At 28.6% G+C, this 20,117-nt stretch overlaps 3 protein-coding genes across 3 annotated transcripts; 2 read left to right on the forward strand and 1 right to left on the reverse strand.

The window, feature by feature from the left end:
- Nucleotides 1-1,522: 1,522 nt before the first annotated feature.
- LOC8281425 (non-specific lipid-transfer protein B) lies at nucleotides 1,523-2,888 on the forward strand. The gene is made up of 2 exons (XM_002527078.4): nucleotides 1,523-1,950; nucleotides 2,600-2,888. The coding sequence occupies exons 1-2, from the start codon at nucleotides 1,607-1,609 to the stop codon at nucleotides 2,607-2,609; spliced, it is 354 nt and encodes a 117-aa protein (XP_002527124.2). The 5' UTR covers nucleotides 1,523-1,606; the 3' UTR covers nucleotides 2,610-2,888.
- A 2,074-nt stretch (nucleotides 2,889-4,962) lies between these two features.
- On the forward strand, nucleotides 4,963-5,670 carry LOC8281426 (non-specific lipid-transfer protein A-like). Its single transcript, XM_002527079.3, has 2 exons — nucleotides 4,963-5,385; nucleotides 5,517-5,670. Exons 1-2 carry the CDS (start codon nucleotides 5,042-5,044, stop codon nucleotides 5,524-5,526), a joined length of 354 nt encoding a protein of 117 aa, XP_002527125.2. The 5' UTR covers nucleotides 4,963-5,041; the 3' UTR covers nucleotides 5,527-5,670.
- A 994-nt stretch (nucleotides 5,671-6,664) lies between these two features.
- LOC8281428 lies at nucleotides 6,665-17,797 on the reverse strand. The gene is made up of 13 exons (XM_048371245.1): nucleotides 17,587-17,797; nucleotides 16,476-16,627; nucleotides 16,086-16,330; nucleotides 15,804-15,929; nucleotides 15,098-15,686; nucleotides 14,441-14,793; nucleotides 13,694-13,821; nucleotides 9,232-9,333; nucleotides 8,635-8,786; nucleotides 8,282-8,526; nucleotides 7,992-8,120; nucleotides 6,969-7,916; nucleotides 6,665-6,795 (listed from the first exon to the last, which is right to left on the reverse strand). Exons 1-13 carry the CDS (start codon nucleotides 17,692-17,694, stop codon nucleotides 6,665-6,667), a joined length of 3,408 nt encoding a protein of 1,135 aa, XP_048227202.1. The 5' UTR covers nucleotides 17,695-17,797.
- Between the last annotated feature and the right edge of the window lie 2,320 nt (nucleotides 17,798-20,117).

Genomic DNA, 20,117 nt, shown 5'->3' on the forward strand with positions numbered 1-20,117 from the left:
TCAAATCCCCATTTTCTGATAGGTCTTAGGGTTTTCCAGAAGGGCTCAAAGGAGACTGAGAGGTTCCCCCCATGGAGGTATCCGTGAAAGAACAAGAAAGAAAGAAAAAGAAAAAGGTCACAAAGGATATGAATTCTGGCAAATCCTGGTTACGAAAAGATGTGCAATGAGTCGAGAATTAGAATGTGAAGAATTATATAGGAAGATTTGGTGAATTCTATAATGTTGCTGCTGTTTTGAATATTTTTATTTATTTATTGAATAAAATTATAAAATTTAAAATTAATTTACATATTTTTTTGAGAAATTGATGTAAAAATATTTTAGTATTATATAATTTTATATAAAGTAACCTACTAAAATATTTTTAAATATTTTTTAAATAAATATATAAAAATAATGAATGTTACTATAGATTATAATACTCTAAAATTCACTGATTGATTTTTTATGTACTAATTTTTAAAATCATCATTACCTATAATACTGAGTTCGGATCTTATAAATGTAATCTTCATCAAATTATTTTTGAAATTTGGATCTTAATAATATTTGAATTTATCTTATTCAAAAATTAAATAAAACCCCATTCTGTTAATTAAGATGAATAATATATTTAATTTACTCTATACGAGCATATATTTTCAACCTATTATATAACACCCTTTATCAATAAGAAATAAAATTACAAATGTGTCTACAGAAAATATAGAAATAAATCTATCATTCCAGAAATATGGATTATGAAACTTTTTCTCTGTTTTTACAAAGAAATGCAAATTCTATTGTGTGACTTTCTTTCCTGTGAGAAATTTACATTTTCCCAGTCAAGAAACATTAAGAGAAGATTGGCTGTTATGCAGACCCGTTAAGCAAAATGATATTAAAGAAAAAAGGAAAAACCAAATAAGAAAGAAGGCAGTGTGTGAACATGTATCATATACACGTGTTGCTTAGACATTGAAATGAGTGATGCATTTGTCACCAAAACTAACAAATTCTTCATCAGAAACTGCTGCAACTTAGGAGGATAATTAGAAAAATAGACAAATGCGCACCTCAATTTTATATATTTGGTCACTTTTAACATTATAATTTTTAATATTAATCTAATATAAATTTTTATTTATTTTTTTATATTATTTAAATATTTTTTACATGTAATTTTATTCACTATATCAATATATAAGTATTCAAACATTATTAAAACTAAAATTAATTTTTTTATTTATAAGTGTTTAAAAATTTATAAAAATAGATTTCATGAATTTATTAATTTAAATTAAAAAATTAAATTATTAGAGTCACTAAGAGACGTTTATTATGCATTCTGCCAGAAAAGAAAAGGAAAAGAAGAGAAGGAAAAAGACTCGTCCAAAAACTCATCCTCTTCACGATAACAGGTGAAGCAAGTGGCGTCCCCAATTAGAGAAGAAGCCAAAAAGAATGTAACCAACATCCTATTCCATGATCCATGCACAAGGCTAAGGCTACACATATATATATAGAACACCCCAGTTCATCACTTTCAATCTCACAAGAACAAATACAAGCTCAGAAAATCTCATCAAAATTAACTAAGCAGCAGAGGGAAACACCTGCAAAAATGATGAAAGGAGCAGTGATATCAGTGCTGGCTGCTGCAATCATCCTCCAGGCGATGGCAATGCAAGGAGAGGCAGTTAACTGTGGGCAGGTGAACAAGGCACTGAGCTCCTGCGTTCCCTTCCTGACAGGGTTCGATACTACTCCTTCTCTTACATGTTGTGCTGGGGTCATGGAATTGAAGAGGCTTGCTCCCACCGTCAAAGATAAAAGAATCGCATGTGAGTGTGTCAAGACCGCCGCAGCTCGCTACCCAAATATAAGGGAGGATGCTGCCTCCTCCCTCCCTTATAAGTGTGGGGTTGTCATTAATGTCCCCATCTCTAAAACCACTAACTGCCATGAGTAAGTTTCTCTTACCAACTAATAGTAGATGAAGAACTTTCCCTTCTTAGAAATGTGAAGCCACTAATTCATCTAAAATAGTTTTAAGAATAATTTTATATTTTTAACAATCAGAAAACTGTATAAATATTAGTTTATTTAAGATTAATTTAAATAGTTTCTAATTATGTAGTCTCATTGAAAGGTCAAATACCCTTTTTTTTTCCTTTTTATTTGTGTATGTTTATATTGCTATAGTAATTTAACTGATATAATAATATAAATAATCACTAAATTTTATATTTACTTTTATTTTATTCATAATAATTTAATTATAATTTCGTCACCTTACCAATAAAAAAATATTTAGCATGTCACATTTTTTTAATTATTTTTATCATATATCAATTTTTTATTTACCAAATGATAAAATTAAAATTGAATAACTCAAATGAAACAAACTAAAATTTTATGATTAAAATAAAATAAAATACAAAATTCAATGACCATCTATACATTATTTCTATAAGAATTAATATTCTTTTGTAGTTAAGTTGCTTAACTAGTTTGGTCTTTTGTTTTCTTATTGCTTGATTATTTGCTTTAAATTTGAAACTAATGTTAATTACTCTTTTTATTTTTTCTCATCCTTTTATAAATTTTTGGTCAGGATCAACTAAGATGCAGGCATGTGAGACATAAACCGTTGGATGCATCCCTTCTGTATTGTTTAGTTACATCCGAATAAGAAATTGCTATTGGACTAATAATTTAATGATGGAGGGCTATGTATCTTGATCTACAGAATTACGATTTCTGTTGTCTTTTATTTTTAAGAATTTCATTTTTATACAATGTGTATTTATGCTTTAATCAAACTAAGCATTCAATTGCACTTAAATGCTTAGTTTGAAGATGAATTCATATTTCAATTTTACTTGAATAATTGCAAGTTTGAACTCTTCTCTCCTCATTTATAATAAAAAAAAAAATTTAAGGTGTTGAATATATGTATTTTGATAACCTTATATTTAATTTAATAAACTAATAACTTTATTAATTGATGAATTTTTGAGAAAATAATTTTTTTATTAGATAATTTATAATCTTATTATTTAATAATTCATAAAATGTAGAAAAGCTTTGTTGTAATTATTAATTATTAGAAAGAGTATTTCTAAAAAATATAATTGTTTTTATATTATTTTTTATAGATTATATTTGGTTGAAGTAAAACTTATAAATTTTTATAGAACTTAGTCATTAATTTAAAGTTTATGCATTTGGTTGAAATGAAAGTTAATGTAAAATTCTAATATTGGATCAATAGAAATAACTATAAATAATTTAAATTTCTAGCATAATAGATAGAATTTTTAAATGAATTCTACATTTATAAGCCAATAGGTTATATAAAACTAAAACATTATTTTAATTATTTTATTTTATTTTCTCTCTCAATAAACTCTATAATTATTATTAATCAATAGAATATAGAAAACTTACTTATAAATAAAATAATTTTTTTAATAAATTTCAATCAAATATAACGTTATTATTTTTTTAATACTTATAATTGATAATAAATTTGAAAATCTTAGAAATTATTAAATACAATGAAATTTTATTATATGTGCGGCCAAAAAAAAAATAAAGTGAAAATTGTATTATCTATTAGAAAGAAAGCATATTCATCATAAATAATTTCAGAAAATAATTTTTCCAGAGCAATCACTCATTGAATTGAAAATTAAGTATTCAATTTTTATTTTTATGATAAATTTTCTATATTATATAGTAATTTATATATTTTAGATTTATGCATGTGATTTATTTTGAATTTATTAATTTTATATTATTTTATAATTTATATTCTACATAAATTTAATAAGTTATTCCTTTGTATATATAAAAGATGAGCACCTGTAAAAAAAATAAAAATGAGAGCACTTTGATCTAATTAAACAAAGAGGTTTTGCAGCCCTTACAAAAATGGTTAATAAAAGAGTTAGTTGAAAATGGATCTTTTCTTTTAGTTACAAATTAAGAAAAGGTTTTAAGTTTTATTCAACTTGAATTCAACAACTAAATCATTAAGGTGAAGAATACATTTTATATTGGTTCCACTATAATGGTAGAGCACAATCTTAATCAATTGGTAATGGGTAATGGGTAATGGCTTTAAGCCTTAAACACCAATTTTTAGTCAGTGAAAAATTAGTCAGAGAATTAACAAGGTATAAGTTTTATAAATTCTTTTTAAGGCGGTTGATTAATATGTTTATTTCCCCATCAATTTCTAACATGGAGACCGTCTATTACACTTAAACGGACTCTATGAACCATACTACAAAATGGAGCCAATTACCATTTTCATATATGATAAACCGACAAACATATCTTGATGATTATTTATGCATTCATCCTCAAATTTGAGAAACCATGTCAAAACCTAAAAATCTTGTTGCTACTTTTATCACTTTTGAACCGAGAAATCTCCATTATCAAACGCCCATTATTGTTTGATGGCCACTTGAAAATTTCATAAGCAAAGGGCCCTCTTCCTCTTCAGGAATATTAACTCTGCAAAATGCTTGGTCTAATGGTGGCCTCCATCCTGCAAAACGAAATTGTTGAACATTGGCTTGAAAAATGATGCCTTAAGTTTACCTTTTGGTTTGACAGATCCGTTCTTTAGCACCATATACTTTTTAGCCATCGGCTATCGAGTTCAATAAGAAATGAAATTTCAAGAAGCTCAACGTAACAACATTACAGAACTGGAGTATGGTTGACAAATTGATCATCACTCATTTCAAGAACCTTATTAGGAACTGTTAGGAAAGTTTTAAAAATGATCCAAAATCTCATCCTCTTTACAGTTAAAGTGGGGAAGCAAGTGACATTTTAAAGTAGAGAAGATGCCAAAATAATGCAACTAACATTCATTTTCCATGCATGAATGCATGATAATGATAACCACAAGATTTTAGACTTCATAATCTGTGAAGAGGCTATATATTTAGACCCACAATTTTATAATACTTAATCTTAAAAAATAATTCAAAATCTCAGTTAGGCAAAGCACTTGAAAACCTAAGCAGAAAGAAAAATGAAGGGAATAATTATATCAGTGCTGGGTGTTACAGTTATCATGGTTCAATTGATGGCAATGCAAGGAGTGGCTATTGACTGTGCGCAAGTGAACTTGTTATTAGGCACTTGCATGCCATACCTTATAGGATTTGATTCTTCTCCTTCTCTTGCGTGTTGTGCTGGGGTCAGGAATTTGAAGAGGCTTGCTCCGACCACCGCTGATCGGAGAGTTGCATGCGACTGTGTTAAGGCTGCTGCGGCCCGCCACCCAAATATAAGGGATGATGCTGCCTCTACCCTCCCTAACAAGTGCGGGGTTGACTTTAATATTCCTGTCTCTAATACCACCAAATGCCAAGAGTAAGTTTTCTCTTCTTTCATTACTTCTAATAGGAATTTCTTATTCATTACTTGTTCTTTGACTTTTTAATTTCTTAATGATAAAACTATTGAAATTTATAATTCTTTTCTGCATAATTTTCTTGATACAGCATAAACTAAGACGAAGATGAAGGCATATAGCAATAAAAGCTTTGGGAGATTTCTTGAGGTTCAAATCTCAGCACTCACATTCAGACATTCTTGCTTTTATTATTATTTTGCTGAACCACTGATGTTCAATTAATAAAACATATTGGACTAGTATAACAGCGCCCCTGTCTTTGCACAACCAGTGTTTGCATAACAATTTAAACCACCATTTTTATCACCTATAAAGCATATGAACTTGGTGGGTATCTAAATGGGTCACAAATTAAGTCCCACACAATATTTAAGAATTGTACAAGTGTACATCATAAACATATTTAATTGCTTCACTTTATCCCTATACCACTTTTTTTTTCATCTAATTCTTTTTCTCTTTCACCCTCCCCCTTACCCAAACAAAATTATTTCATTTTATTTTCCCTTAAACACAGCATATATTATAAGATAAATTATATAGACGGTCATCAAAATTTTTACTATATTATAAAAATTTATCATATTTTTTTATTTATAATTTTATTATTATGTTAACAACAGGAGAATTTTTTTAGTTAGCATTGAATAAATTACATGGATGATCATCAAAATTTATATTTTATAAAAATAATATATTAAAATCTAGATTTATAACTAAATTATTATTAATTACAATTTTAATAATATTAATGAATTTTAAGATATATGATGAGGTGGCATTAGAAAAATATAGTTTAAACATTTTTTTCTCTAACTTCATATTATCAGTGACCCGTATAGAAAATAGCCTATCTTATTAAATCTATTCAACAATTAGACATATAAACATAATCTTGAACTCTAAAATTTACTCTCTTTTTGTATTTATTTAATTTTATTTTATTTGTAACAAAAAGACTATAGTTTTGTCTAAGAATAGGAATAAAAGGAATGAAAGAAGGATTCAATAATAAAAATTATACAAACATGATTTATCATATTAAATTTTAATTCAAAAAATTAAACGAAGTATTTGTTGTATTCTCATAAATAAACAGGTCTTACAATTATTAATTAGTTATTAGGAAACATAAAATGTGCACCTTTGGAGAACATGATAATTATTTTTCTGATCATACAGCTTTATATATATATATATAAATTTTATGAAAGGAGAGAATATCCAATAAAGCATTTAACATGGGGGCATGTCTGGTGGTGGAGGCAGCAAGCTTGATCTGTAATCTTCACCATCTGTAACAATGATAACAGTCTCCATACCCCAAGTAAGATGCCGATCTAAATGGCAATGCAGAAACCAAACTCCTGTAACATCAACAATCTCAAATTTACAAATCATAATGATAAACCAAATAATGCTGTAAAAGTCTGCGCATATTCTCTCATAATCATTTTTCTGTATCATATACACGTGTAATTCTACTGTTTATTATGATAGAATAGAATGAATCAATATAATAATAGTAGCAATTAATTACCAGGATTGTAAGCCTTAAATCTGATGGCGGCCCAGCCATTTATAGGCACAGATACTGTGTTTCTAAAGGGAGGATCAGCAAGATTGTAATTTTCAGGATCTTTATTTTTGTCAAAGTTGCCAAATCCCCATCCAACAACATAGAAACTATAGCCATGAAGGTGCATAGGATGGTCTATGCCACCAAGCAAACTTGTCCCTTGAAAGACAATTTCCACAGTTGAATTATAATGCAACACTTTAGCCTCTGTCCCTCTTGTTGGTATTTGTAAAATCAAAGGCAAAAAGGGTTCTGTAAAATTAAAAAACAAAGGCGGTTGACTAGGGAAGTTGTGTCCAAACACCCCTCTAATATGATAGTGATAAGCTTCAAGCACATCAATTGATGGGAGCTCAAAGCTTATGTTGTTCATGCTAGCAGCAAAAATGGTACCGTTTAGACCCTCACATGGACGATTTCCAGGACAGGGAAATGTATTCAGAGAAACAGTAGATAGAATTTTTGCTGCAGTATGTAGAGGAACAGAAACAGGATGTTCTTTAGTAGCTAAACTTCTAAGGCTACCGAAAGAGTCAAAGGCTGCATTTGTGTCGTTAAAGGCAGGAAGTAATGGTAAGGCAGGAGATGAAGATGGAGTATAGTCTCCAACGTACTGAACTACCGCAGTTGTGGTGGTGTTATCGAACGGGATTTGAGGGTTACTAGTGTAAGACCTAGCAGCCATGTAATAATGGTCAGGTTCCTGGTCTGCATATAATAATACATCAAGGGTTTGTCCTGGAGCTATTGCTACGTAATCACTGGTTGCTGGCTTGGTGTATCCTGCGTCCGCTCCGACGACTGTGAGCTTATGGTTTGCAACCGCGAAGAAGAGAATGTCATTCATTGCAGCATTTACCATCCGGAGCAGATATGTCTTGTGTTCCTCCACCGATATCCTGAATGTTCCTGCAATTAATTGTATTACACGACAATGAGTTAAATACATATGATCAATTTAAGTATAGCTGTGAAGATTAATACCTGATTCTGAGCATGGCAACAACTCGCCAGGCTGACCATTAATAGTAAAAGAATCAGACACATTGGGGCTTCCTCCTGACCTGACAAAATCCTCAAAAACTTCTACAATATCCCTCTTCCACCATTCTCCTACAATATCCCTTTTCCACCATTAATAGTAATACAATCGATGAAATCAAATATTTTCTTGTTCTGTCATTCGATTGGAAATTAGTATAAATTTGAGCAACCCTCTGAAGTATAAATAGAATGCAATATTATACATATTGTTGGGTGATGGCAAGAGTTACCTAATATGATAGGCACCTCAGCATAAGGTGCTGAAAAAGGAAAGGAAGTTTTATGTTCTGGATAGATAAATATAGCACCATGAACAGTAGCTCGTTGCCAATCACTATGAGCATGCCACCAAAGGGTCCCTTCTTCTGCTGAAAAAATTACCTTTTGCCTGAACTTTCCTCCGGGCTGAATTGGGCACTGTGTAATGTATTCAGGACCATCTGACCATGGATTTCTAGGTTGCTTCACTCCATGCCTGGAAGAAAATGATTAGCATACAAGTATAAATAGAACTGGCAGAATTACTGATCGAGAATAATATTAATTCATTCATTTTTTTTTTCTTTCTGAAGGAAATGAATACCAGTGAATGGTAATATTATATCTGCCCCTGTTATAGACCGTGACAAATATCGTTTCACCCTTTTGAACTCGCAAAGTGGGTCCTGGAAATTGCCCATTTACAGTCAGGATCTTCTTCGTGTGGCATAATCTAGTGTATGTAGCTTCTTTCACCTTTGAAAATAATTTAACCCCAAGTTTAGTTTAATTGTACACTAAATGAACAACTATACATTGTTAAAAAAAAAAAAAAAAAAAACTATACATTTTTCTACACATAGAATTGCCCAACAGCTTTTCAATTTCTTTTTCTTTTTTGCGAAGTATTTTCTTAGGGAAAGAAAGTTGAAAAAAACAGTTTATAAAGTTTTAAAGCCACTTTTCTAACATTCAATAGCAATTCCAAATAGACCATAATTTTATAGAATAAGAGCATAGAAAAAATCAAGATATATATATACACACACGCCCATGTACATTAATTATATTTATATGAAACTAATGCCCTTAATTATCGATTATCAGTTCATATTTAAAGGAGTTCCGGTTGATACTCTTACTGACAGTTGTAGAGTGCTCAGTGAACAATATAGTAAAGGATAATGGCTGTAATTGTTACCTTAAAATGATAATTAGAATAAGCTGAGCAATGGAAGGTCACAGAGAGTAGAAACAATAAGATCTGGAAAATGAAGGCTTTCATAGCTAGCAACATGGTCTTCTGAAAAGAAAAGAAAGCCTTTCTTTACCTTAGCACTTGGTCTGATATTTACTTCAAGAGATTTGATGCTAGATTAATAGAAGTCATTGAAGAAGAAGAATTAGTTGGTGAATTAAGAGGATTTGGTGTGCTTGTTTCCATCAAAGCAGGATTGTTTAACATTTTTGGGAAGTAGATGTATTGAGACGTAAGAATAACAAAACAGAACACCTAAATAAAATTAAGAAATGTCAGTTCATTTTTTTCCCTGAAACTTACTGGTTGAGATGTAGATGTATTGACAAAAGTATTTTTCTTTCTGATTCATGGGAGAATACAACAAAAAATTGAGCAGACATTGCATTTAATTGAAATCGTAGAGAAAATTTATTTCATTTATAGATGAATTTCTAATAGAATTTAATCAATTTATTTGCAAGAGAATTGTTTTTGTTTACTGTAATATAGAGTTCATTTAAAAGTTAATTTATAGAGTTAAAAATAGGAGAAAATAAAAAAGAGAAGAGATAAATAAAAAGAATAGAGAATAAAAAAATGGAAAATAAAGGATCAATACACTTGAATTAAAAGTAGTTTTATCGTAATAGGAAAATAATTTCATAAGACTAGAATCTATTGGAAAATTCTATTAAATTTATTAAAAATTTAGTTTAGTTATATTCAATTTTTGAAAGATTTTATGAATAGAATTTCTGTTTTTTTTTTTAATTATAAAATAGATGGATTTAGAGTTTAGGGAAAAAAAAGTAAAAATATATAGAAAGGTGTATCGAATTGAAAATTTATTAAATAAAATTGAATTGAATTGAGTTGGTTTTTTTTTCTTTGGGTTGGAAAAACATGATGCAGAATGTACGTAATAAGTGATGAATGTTCAGCCACTTATGATGTGGAAGATTGAGAACTCGAGTCTCCATGAATGGCAAATTGCCAAAAACCTATATAAATGCTACGGGACAAAGATAGGATTGTCCTCTTACTCAATTGATATTGCTAACTTTTTTTTGAATCGGTAATTTTATATTTAAAATTAATTTAAATTATATTGATAGAATATTTATAAATAATAAAGTATTATTTTAAAAATTTTAACGTAACTGCATATTTAAGATTTTAACGTGAAATCTTAATTAAATTAGAAAAAATTCCTACTATTTTATGTAGACGCTCTTGGATAATCTTACTATTTTATCTAGACGTTCCTCAAGTTTTTGCTCAGTTTTTTTGCTCAGTATATACATTACCCTATTAATTCTAGTGTAGGAAACTTTGGTGCTTTACCCAAATTCGATTAATGATTAAAATTCACTCAAATTCTTGCTAATTAGATTTGCGAGTAATTTCTTTTATGGCACATCTAATGGAAAGATAATTATACTTTATTTCATGTGCCTCATGCTAGGATGTGGTTGCCTACATAATTGCAAAATCATTTTTATTGAAAAGTTATAAGAGAGCAAAATCTTTCAGTATTATTCAAATCTATAATTAAAATTCCTCAAAATTAATGAAAAATTAATATTTTTTCTTTTTTCCACCACTCTTTCTTTCTAAACAAATTAAGATATAATATTGTTATAGGATCTAACTTCAGGTTGTGATGACTTAAACGAGACTAATAGTAGTTAGTACCGCCATTAAGTTGAAGAGTCACATCAACACAAATTAATAGTATATATATATATTTAATAATTTAAAAAATATATATTATTATATTAAAATAAAAATATATAATTAAAATAAAAAATATAAAATCATATATATATCTTGATCTTAATCTCTAAATGACTAGTCTCTCAATAAAGATTTTGAACATATAAATGATTAAAAATACCCACTAACCCTTATAGATTAATTGGTTTTATAACCTCTCACACAATTTGGTCAATTTAACACAATATTTTGAACCACCTCACCGTTTTATACTCTCCTGCTCTTAAAAAGTCTCAAGTTTCACTTTCATTCTTTCTTGCTTTTTACACACCCAATTAAGCTATAAGCTTTATTTAGAGGATTTTGATGCCTTTTCCTCCATCATTTCTTCTGCTTCAAATGACCAGAAAAGAAAGTGGGAGGAAAGACAAATATGAGTATTTTCTAACTATAGCGCCCCTTTTTGCGTAAAAATTAATCTTCCATAAAATTCCTGATTTGAGCAATATACCCATCTACCACACATTACCCCCGTTATACACGTACTTACCATTTTATAAATATATGCCACAAATTAATAAGAGCTAGTCATTTGTATGACAATTATTATTATTTCGATTATAAAATTAAATTAATAAATAAATTTAATATAAATTTTAATTTTTAATATTAATTTATAATATTTTAAAAAATAATAACAAACTAACCATTTTTATATTATTTTAAAATTTTATCAATGCAATAATATAAAAATTATATTAAAATATTTATTAATTAATTTTAACATTATATTATAATTTATGTTTCTATTTTTAAAATTAAAATCTATTATATAATTAAATAATTAATTTATTAATAATATAATATTAAAAATATAATTTAAGATGTTGATTTCTAAAATTAGAATTGTTATTTAATTAAAAAATTAATTTATTAGTTAATATAATATCAAAATATAATTGATATATATTTTTATAATAGAATTAGTATTAGAACATTATTTATTAATTAATATAATATTAAAATATATTTAATATGTTATTTCTAGAATTTGATTTGGTGTTTAATTAGGAATGAAATTTATTAATCAATAAAGTAACAAAAAAATTATAAAATTACACATAACTTTGAATTCTATGTGATAAGAATATTAAACATATATGTTAGAATTAAATACAGAAGGTAGCCATTCTCATCTCCTAAAAGCAATCGCTCTTACCACTTAAACTATATATTAAATTTTGAAAAGAAAAGAATTGCATGAATAGTGTCTAATTTTTTTTTTCAAAATTTTTATTATTTTAGTGTTTCGATTAATTATGTGCCAAGAGTTTGTAATAAGGTAGCTCATGGTATTGCTCAATAGGATTTGAACCTTAGGAAAGATCAGCTTGTAATTGAGAAGGTGCTTCTTCATTTTTTTGGCATTGTACTTTTTAGGATATTTCCTTTGCTCTTCGATGCTAAAAAAAATTTCTAATAAAAATAAATATATATTTAAGATTTACAGTTAAAAACATTTCAAATTTAATTTTGATAAAATTAGTTTGAATTGTAAAATTATTTTCAATTTTGGTCAATTCCTAATTTTAATTAAAATTGAATAAATTCAATGATTATATGGCTTATTCATCTCATGCCATTTTATATCCTTTTGACCAAAATTGAGGATTGGTTAAAATTGCCCAAGCTTGTGCAATTCAAGTCATTTTTACCCAAATTAAAAATTGCTAGAAGTTATATAAATTCAAATTTTTTAACCTTTAGATCTTTATTGTTTTTCAATTAAGGGTCTGAATTGACAAATTTAATTTGTTCAATACTTTTTATTTCTTTCAGTTATGTAATGATTTTGGGTCAACTGATCAGTAAATTCACATAAACATTAAATATTCTCTATCTATACCACTCCACCTTCTTTTTTCTCTTTTCACTTCCTCTCTCCATTATCGATTGCCACTTTTTTTCTTCAATTCCCATTTGCTTTTTTGGTGAAAGAAAGAAAGAAAGAAAGAAAGAAAGAAAAAAGAAAAAGATTTGTATGGAGTATTTGTTTTTTTATTATTGAAATTTTCTAAATTTTCTTTCATGGAGTATTTGATTCTCCTTATAGAGCTTATGGAGTATTTAATTCCTTTTGTGGAGTTAATGATGATGTTTGAATTTTCATTTTAGATATATTTATGGATTCAAGTAGATTTAGAATGCTAATACTAAGAATTTTTTGGTGATAATTTTATAATCAAACTTATTTAAAAATCTAAATATCAATTTATATGTCTATATAACTACTGAGTGAGCATTCAGATGCCGATTTACATATTAAAGAAATTATGTCAATGTAATAAAAAAATATAAAGATAAATTTTTACTATTCAATTTAAAATTATTTTATTTTATAAACTACAAAATATTTCAACAAAACATTTTATGTATTTATTTGGATACATAAAATGGGCTTTTATTCAATCACTTGTACAAATCAAGATCCAATAAAAGAATTCCTAATGCAAATCAAGGCCTACACGACTATGATTTATATACATATAAAAACAAATTACATAAATTTTCAAGGATATTGTAACAGTTGCAAAGAATTAATTGATTTCGATTGAATTATAATCGCATTGATGGATTCACACTTATTCAAATAGTTGTGACCTAATTTAAGGTGTTAAACAATAAGTATAAGAGAAGCAGATTAAGAACAAGGTGGCATGTGTGCAGGAGGTTTGCGAAGACTTGTAGCAGTCGTTTTGCCATTTTTCACAATAAGAACAGTGTCCATTCCCCAGCTTGCGTGCCGCTCTAAGTGACAATGGATGAACCATGCCCCTGATATTGTAATTCCACCACAATTTCACATTAAATTTTCATTCTTTTTTATAGTAACATAATATTTTATTTGTATATACATAAAATATACCCAGAAATAAATACACCTAAACAGTCTAATAATACTGTGAAAAAACTCCAAAATCTTTTAAATTTTCATTTTTACTTATGTGTTGAACTCATGAACTTATTCAAATTTGATCTAATCCGTTCTCTTCTTAGAAAGCTTAATGATCATCATAATTCAATTTTTTTCAATTTTTTTTAAAACTTTGATTAGAATTTTCAATTTTTCTGATTCTATCATAATTTGATAATTTAACTGTAGTTCTATCTCAATTTACAAAATTAACTAATTGACATGTGTCTTTTTCCATATGATAATCTTTTTATATCAACTTTCTTCTTTATTCTTGCTAATAAAATTGCAATAAGTTTAAAAATATTTGGACGAAATTGTAAGAGGTTGAAAAGTTTATATTTTTCTCTTCATACCAAGTGTAATGTCATTAACCTAAAATGGTAAATTTATATAAAAGGAAAAAAAGAATCTAAAAAAGAAAAGTACAGTTATATGTATCTAATTGCGAGAATTGAAGTGTTATTGAGAGTCATTTACCAGGATTATTAGCGAAAAATCTTATGGCAACCCAACCATTCTTGGGAACTCCGACAGTGTTAACTTCTGGTGGGTCAATCAGATTATATGACTTAGGGTCAGTTTGTTTGTTGAAATTTCCTGAACCAGTTCCAACCACATAGAAACTAAATCCATGCAGATGCATTGGGTGATTTGCTGCAGCACCAATGTTAGTCCCTTGGAAAACCAGCTCAACTGCATCTCCATAGTTTAGCATCTTCACCTTTGTCCCTGTGGCTGTAAAAGCTGAAATATTTGTTGTATCTCCAGTGAAGTTAAAAAACGTTGGTGGAAAACTTGGGAAGTCTCTGTCAAAAACCCCACTCAAACTCCTGCATAAAGATGGTAAATATAGTTACTTATATCCTATTTTCATTAAATGGGCAGACAGGATCTTGTCTGTTTATTTAGCAGATCGAAACCAGCTTTTCTATAACACATTTTAGTTAGATTTTACCAGTAGAAAGCATTTTGAAGTGCTGTTTTGGTTTAATTTCCTAACCATAAGTTTACCAAAGATCTTGAGTTTGAACTCTAGAAGCCCAATTCACGCAATAAGAATATGTCCTTTTATCAACCCATATACTAACAAATGGCAATATATTATATGTGAAATAGAAATTAAAAAGGTAATACCTGTAGTAGGCTTCAAGTATATCAATTTTTGGTGTGACGAAACTAACATTATTCAAGCTTGCAGCTAGCCGATTATTATTTGGCCCAGCACATGATGCATTAGGGCAGAGCAATTGATTGAGAGCAATTGTTACATAGAGATGTTGGTTAATTTTCTTGGGGACATTAACAGGGTGGTGTTTGGTAGCTAGGCTCCTCAGACGACTAGTGAAACTGGACGCAGCTTCTTCATCGTCAATACTAGGCAAAGCTGGAAAAGGTATTGTGGGTGGGCGATTGTAGTTGCCTTTATATTGGAGAATTGCTGTAGTGGTGGTCCGATCAAACTGGACAATGCTGTCAAAGAAAGGGATGGAAGCAATGTAGTAATAACTAGGATCCTGATTTGCTGTGACCAATACATCCATAGTTTGTCCTGGAGTGATCATTATGTAATCGGTTGTTATTGGTTTAATATATGCAGCATCTTGTCCTACAACTGTTAGTTTATGGTTTGCAATTCCAAAGAACTGTTCTTCATTCATAACAGCATTGATTATTCGAAGAAGATATGTCTTCCCATAATCAACTAGGAAACGGTGTGTTGTTTCTGCAACAAACAGGAAACATAAGCAAATCAGATATATTCATAACGAGAAAATAGTTGTCTGGAGACTACAGCTGAAAATATCTTAAGCATTTTAAATATTTAGAATCTTTTACGTACTATTGGAACATGGAGACAGATCTCCTGGTTGGCCGTTGATGGTGTGAGCATCAGAGATGTTTGGACCGCGACCGGTTGCAAGGGCTTCGTCAATAATTGCTTTCACATCTCCCTTGAACCATGATGCTGCCAGAAAAATTTATCAAATTATATATGGAGGGTGATAATAGATAATGGCTGATAGTTTTTTCTTTTTTTTTTATTACGAAATAATTATGTCAAATATGAAAATACGTTGTATCTTTTTTGTTTTTGATAAGTAAAATAATTGCATATGATTACCAAGCACAATTGTCTGTTGTGCATAAGGGGTAGGAAATGGATAAGTAGTGCCAACAGTAGGCAAAATGACGATGGCGCCATGGACGGTAGCTCGTGTCCAATCGCTATGTGCATGCCACCATAGGGTTCCTTCTTCGTCAGTTAAAATGACTTGGTACGTGAAATTTTTTCCTGGTTGAATTGGGCACTGCGTAATGTTTTCAGGACCATCTGACCATGGATTTCTTGGTTGCTTCACTCCATGCCTGTGATCAAGAAAAGGTGTATATATATATATAATATTTAGTATGGTCAACTAAGTATCCTTATTGTTTATTCTTTAAATGCTCAGGTAGGTAAATTATTTGCATTTTCTTTCTCCAACTTGATATATGTAAAGAGAGATTTTACCAATGTATAGTAACACCATAGTTGCCTTGATTGTGGACATTTACATAAAACGTATCCCCTTTGTGAACTTGAATTGTTGGTCCAGGAAAGCTCCCATTGACAGTGAGCATTGTCTTCGTGCTACATAACCTTGTAAATTTTGTCTCTTGTAGCTGCAAATGTTAAACCATCAATCAGAATTTTAGACCCACAATTTATATAATACAGAAACTGACTTATCTAAGCTTCTTTTCTTTAGAAAATAGTAAAAATCATATTATTATCATAATGCAGTTTCAGTTTTCTTTTTGTGCTTTTTTGAGGGTTGGCATTGGTCAATTTTGTCCTATATTATGTAGAAGGTGTTAGCAAAAATGTGACAATCGTATATGTTAATTTATATGTGCGGTTTATCTGGTGTGGCTTAGTATAATAATTTCTTAATTTCTTAATCTTGATTGAATGTGTCTATAAATAATTTAGTAGACAAACTTCTAAAATCTCATAACTTAAAGGTCCAAAAAGATACACTAAGTTTTAGAGAACTACTTTATCTAAAAATTCAAACTATTAGATGAAATCTTAAAAATAGTTTTTTACACTTTTAATATATTCAACACATGTGATTGCTCATTGAACTTAAAGCATGAATAAGTACAAATCTATTTTATTTTATGTCGAAATATCTAATTAATAGTGTAAATATATGAGTAATTCGAATTCTAGACTTTTTAATCATAGATGTTCGATACTATATAAAAAAATAACTATTTCATCCAAAAAAAATGTAAGAATAATTTTATATCTCAAATATTAAAAAGATTAATATATATGACATGCATATAACAAATTAAATCTAAAGGTTGATATAGAAAGAAAAGTATATATGTCTATATATAAAAAGGAAAATTATTGCTTAGATTTGGTATATGTCTCCATCTATACACCAAATTAATAAATGATTGATACATATTTATTAATTTTAAATGAAAGAGTATGTGTTAATCATTTAATATCAAAGTGTAAAATATCCATAATACGTGTCACTTTTCTATTAATTGTGATGTATACATCAAATTTAGATAAGAACTACCCATATAAAAAAATAGAAGGAAAAAAAAGAAAAACTTACAACAAAATCATAGTAATGAATGTTGCCTGTGGCCATGCAAAGGAGCAGTCCATCCATAAGCATAAACCCCAAAAACCCTAATATCAAACTTGCTTTCTTCAGCCCCATTTTTCCGACACTTATAAAACCACCAAATATTATCTCTGTAAAACTATTGTGTGTTCGTCAGGTTGCTCCTGATTATTTGTGAGTTCATAGCTTGCATCTATGTAGCTATTTATAGTACAAAAAGCTTCAGCCCTTAGGTTGCTTCTTCCATGGTCATTTCTTCAGAATATTTGTTTTTTCTTTTACAAAAAAACAAAAAAACAAAAAAAAAAAAGGTAATAATCAAAGGGCCATACCTAACATGCAAGACGACTTTGGGAAAACACTAAATACCAAAGAATTTTGTCAAAATACACAAGGAAAACCATGGATTCTACAGCTGGAGAGGAAAGGGTTGTGTCTTATATATTCCAAGTGAAAGTTTTTGGTCTTTGATTTAAGTATTAAATTCATATCCCTGATGTCAATGTCTTTTTTTCCCTTACTAAAGCAAAATTTGTTATTACTTGTTGCACCTGCTCTTCTAATTAAGGACAAAACGAAGACCTGCTCTCCTTTGTGCCGCCGTCTGACTTTATCTTAGAGAGATAAGTAGTAGGCCATTATCGATCCATACTCAAGTGGGTTTTTAACTGATTATTCTTTTAAGAATTTAGGATGAAGTTTCTCCCAGGGGTGATTTCCATATGTATTCAAAATGGCCTTACACCTTTACAATAAGAATTTCTTTGTTTAATTGTTCTAAACAATTATTTGATGATTTACTTGCTTACAATATATGAATTGCATCAGTGCCGATATTGAGTCTTCATTTTTTCACCTTCTTGTCTATTTTGACTTTTCTTTTCTTTATTTTTGCTAATTAAAAGGATAAATGTAGACCTGGCAACTTGTGTCTAATTGTATTATGTTGAGGCACGTATGTAGTAACAAAACTGCTAATCTTAGCGCAGTCCATTTAACTAATTATATTAAAATGTCAAATTAAACATATGGATATATTGATGATTAGGTTATACGGGTGGACCCAGTAACATGTTTAATAAATTAAATATATTAAAAAAATATTTGTTTAAAATAAAACTTAATTATCTAATTATTTAAATATGGTGTGATTCGAATTTAAATTATTATTCTAAAACCTTATCTAATGTGTTTGCTTATACGGCGCATTACTTGTTAATCTATTAATTTATTTAAATATATATATTTATTCGTGTTATTTACGAATTAGATAAGTCAATTTTTAAATTATGTTATAAATAAGTTGATTTCTTTATAATTTAAATATATTTATTTTAAATCCAAATTCGTTTAACAACATATTGTATTATGTTATTTAATTGAATTGCGCAAGGTTAGATGACCCTTGTGGATCAATAAGACAAAATCAGTCCATCATCTGTTTTTCGATTTTGAGTTTTCCACAAAATCTTGGAGCTTGGCATTGAAAGCATGTAGGATTGATAGAAGGTGTTTGAAGTGGAGCAGAGAAGTTTCATGGGTTTTGGCGAAAACGGACGGGAAAATCAGACGAGCAGCTTTTCTAGAAGCAGTGTGCTTTCTCTGGAAAGCAAGAAAGCATAAAGGATAATGATACAAATGATATGAAATTTTATGTTTAATTTCGTTTTAATCATATGATTTTAGTTTACTTCAGTTTAGGCTTTCAATTTTAATTTAGATTATGATTTAGTTACCTTGCTAATAAAAGTTTTACATATTATTTATATAAAAAAAAAATTACTTTGCAAAAAATAACGGTTAGATTTACATATTTTTCTAATTGTTTTAGATTTCCTATTATAACCTAAATTGGTACCATAAAATTTGTATTTTTAATCATGAAACTTAATTTAGCAATAAAACTATATTATTTTTGAAAGAAATTTAAAAATTCAAATAAAAAAAATATTATTTTTCTATTATCAGCCTAAAAAATGAGCAAAATATAAAAAAAATCACAAAATATTTTAAATTTTAATTTTATTTGTTTAATATTTTATTCATTAGTAGTGCGAATTGTACCAACAATTTTCAAGGGGAATGCACTTATCAGTCATCATGTCTTATCCAGTTTAACCTAATTTATTTACTTATATTATAGTGATTGACTTTATGTTTATAACATATCCTACTAATTAATACATACAGATAATTAATAACATAAGACCTGAGTGGAGTTTTTAGATAACTATGGATGCAATAACTTGACAAAAAAAAAAAAAGATGAAATTCAGAACGTGATTGATTAGAAGAAAAAAAGAAATAGTAACAATATTATAAATATTATAAGCTTTTATTTTTCCTTCCCAACAAAAAAAAAAAACATTGTAATTTTGTAAAGCCAAATGATGCCAATGTTGACAGGGTCTATAGTATACGCCCAACTCATTTGAATCGGATCAGGTCAATTACTATTGGATGTCAGGCCGGTTGTATTAGAAATGTGTGTGATTTCAATGTAGTCTAGTCCAAAAGTA

This window comes from Ricinus communis, chromosome 2 (genome assembly GCF_019578655.1).
Source record: "Ricinus communis isolate WT05 ecotype wild-type chromosome 2, ASM1957865v1, whole genome shotgun sequence".
Taxonomy (NCBI): Eukaryota; Viridiplantae; Streptophyta; class Magnoliopsida; order Malpighiales; family Euphorbiaceae; genus Ricinus; species Ricinus communis.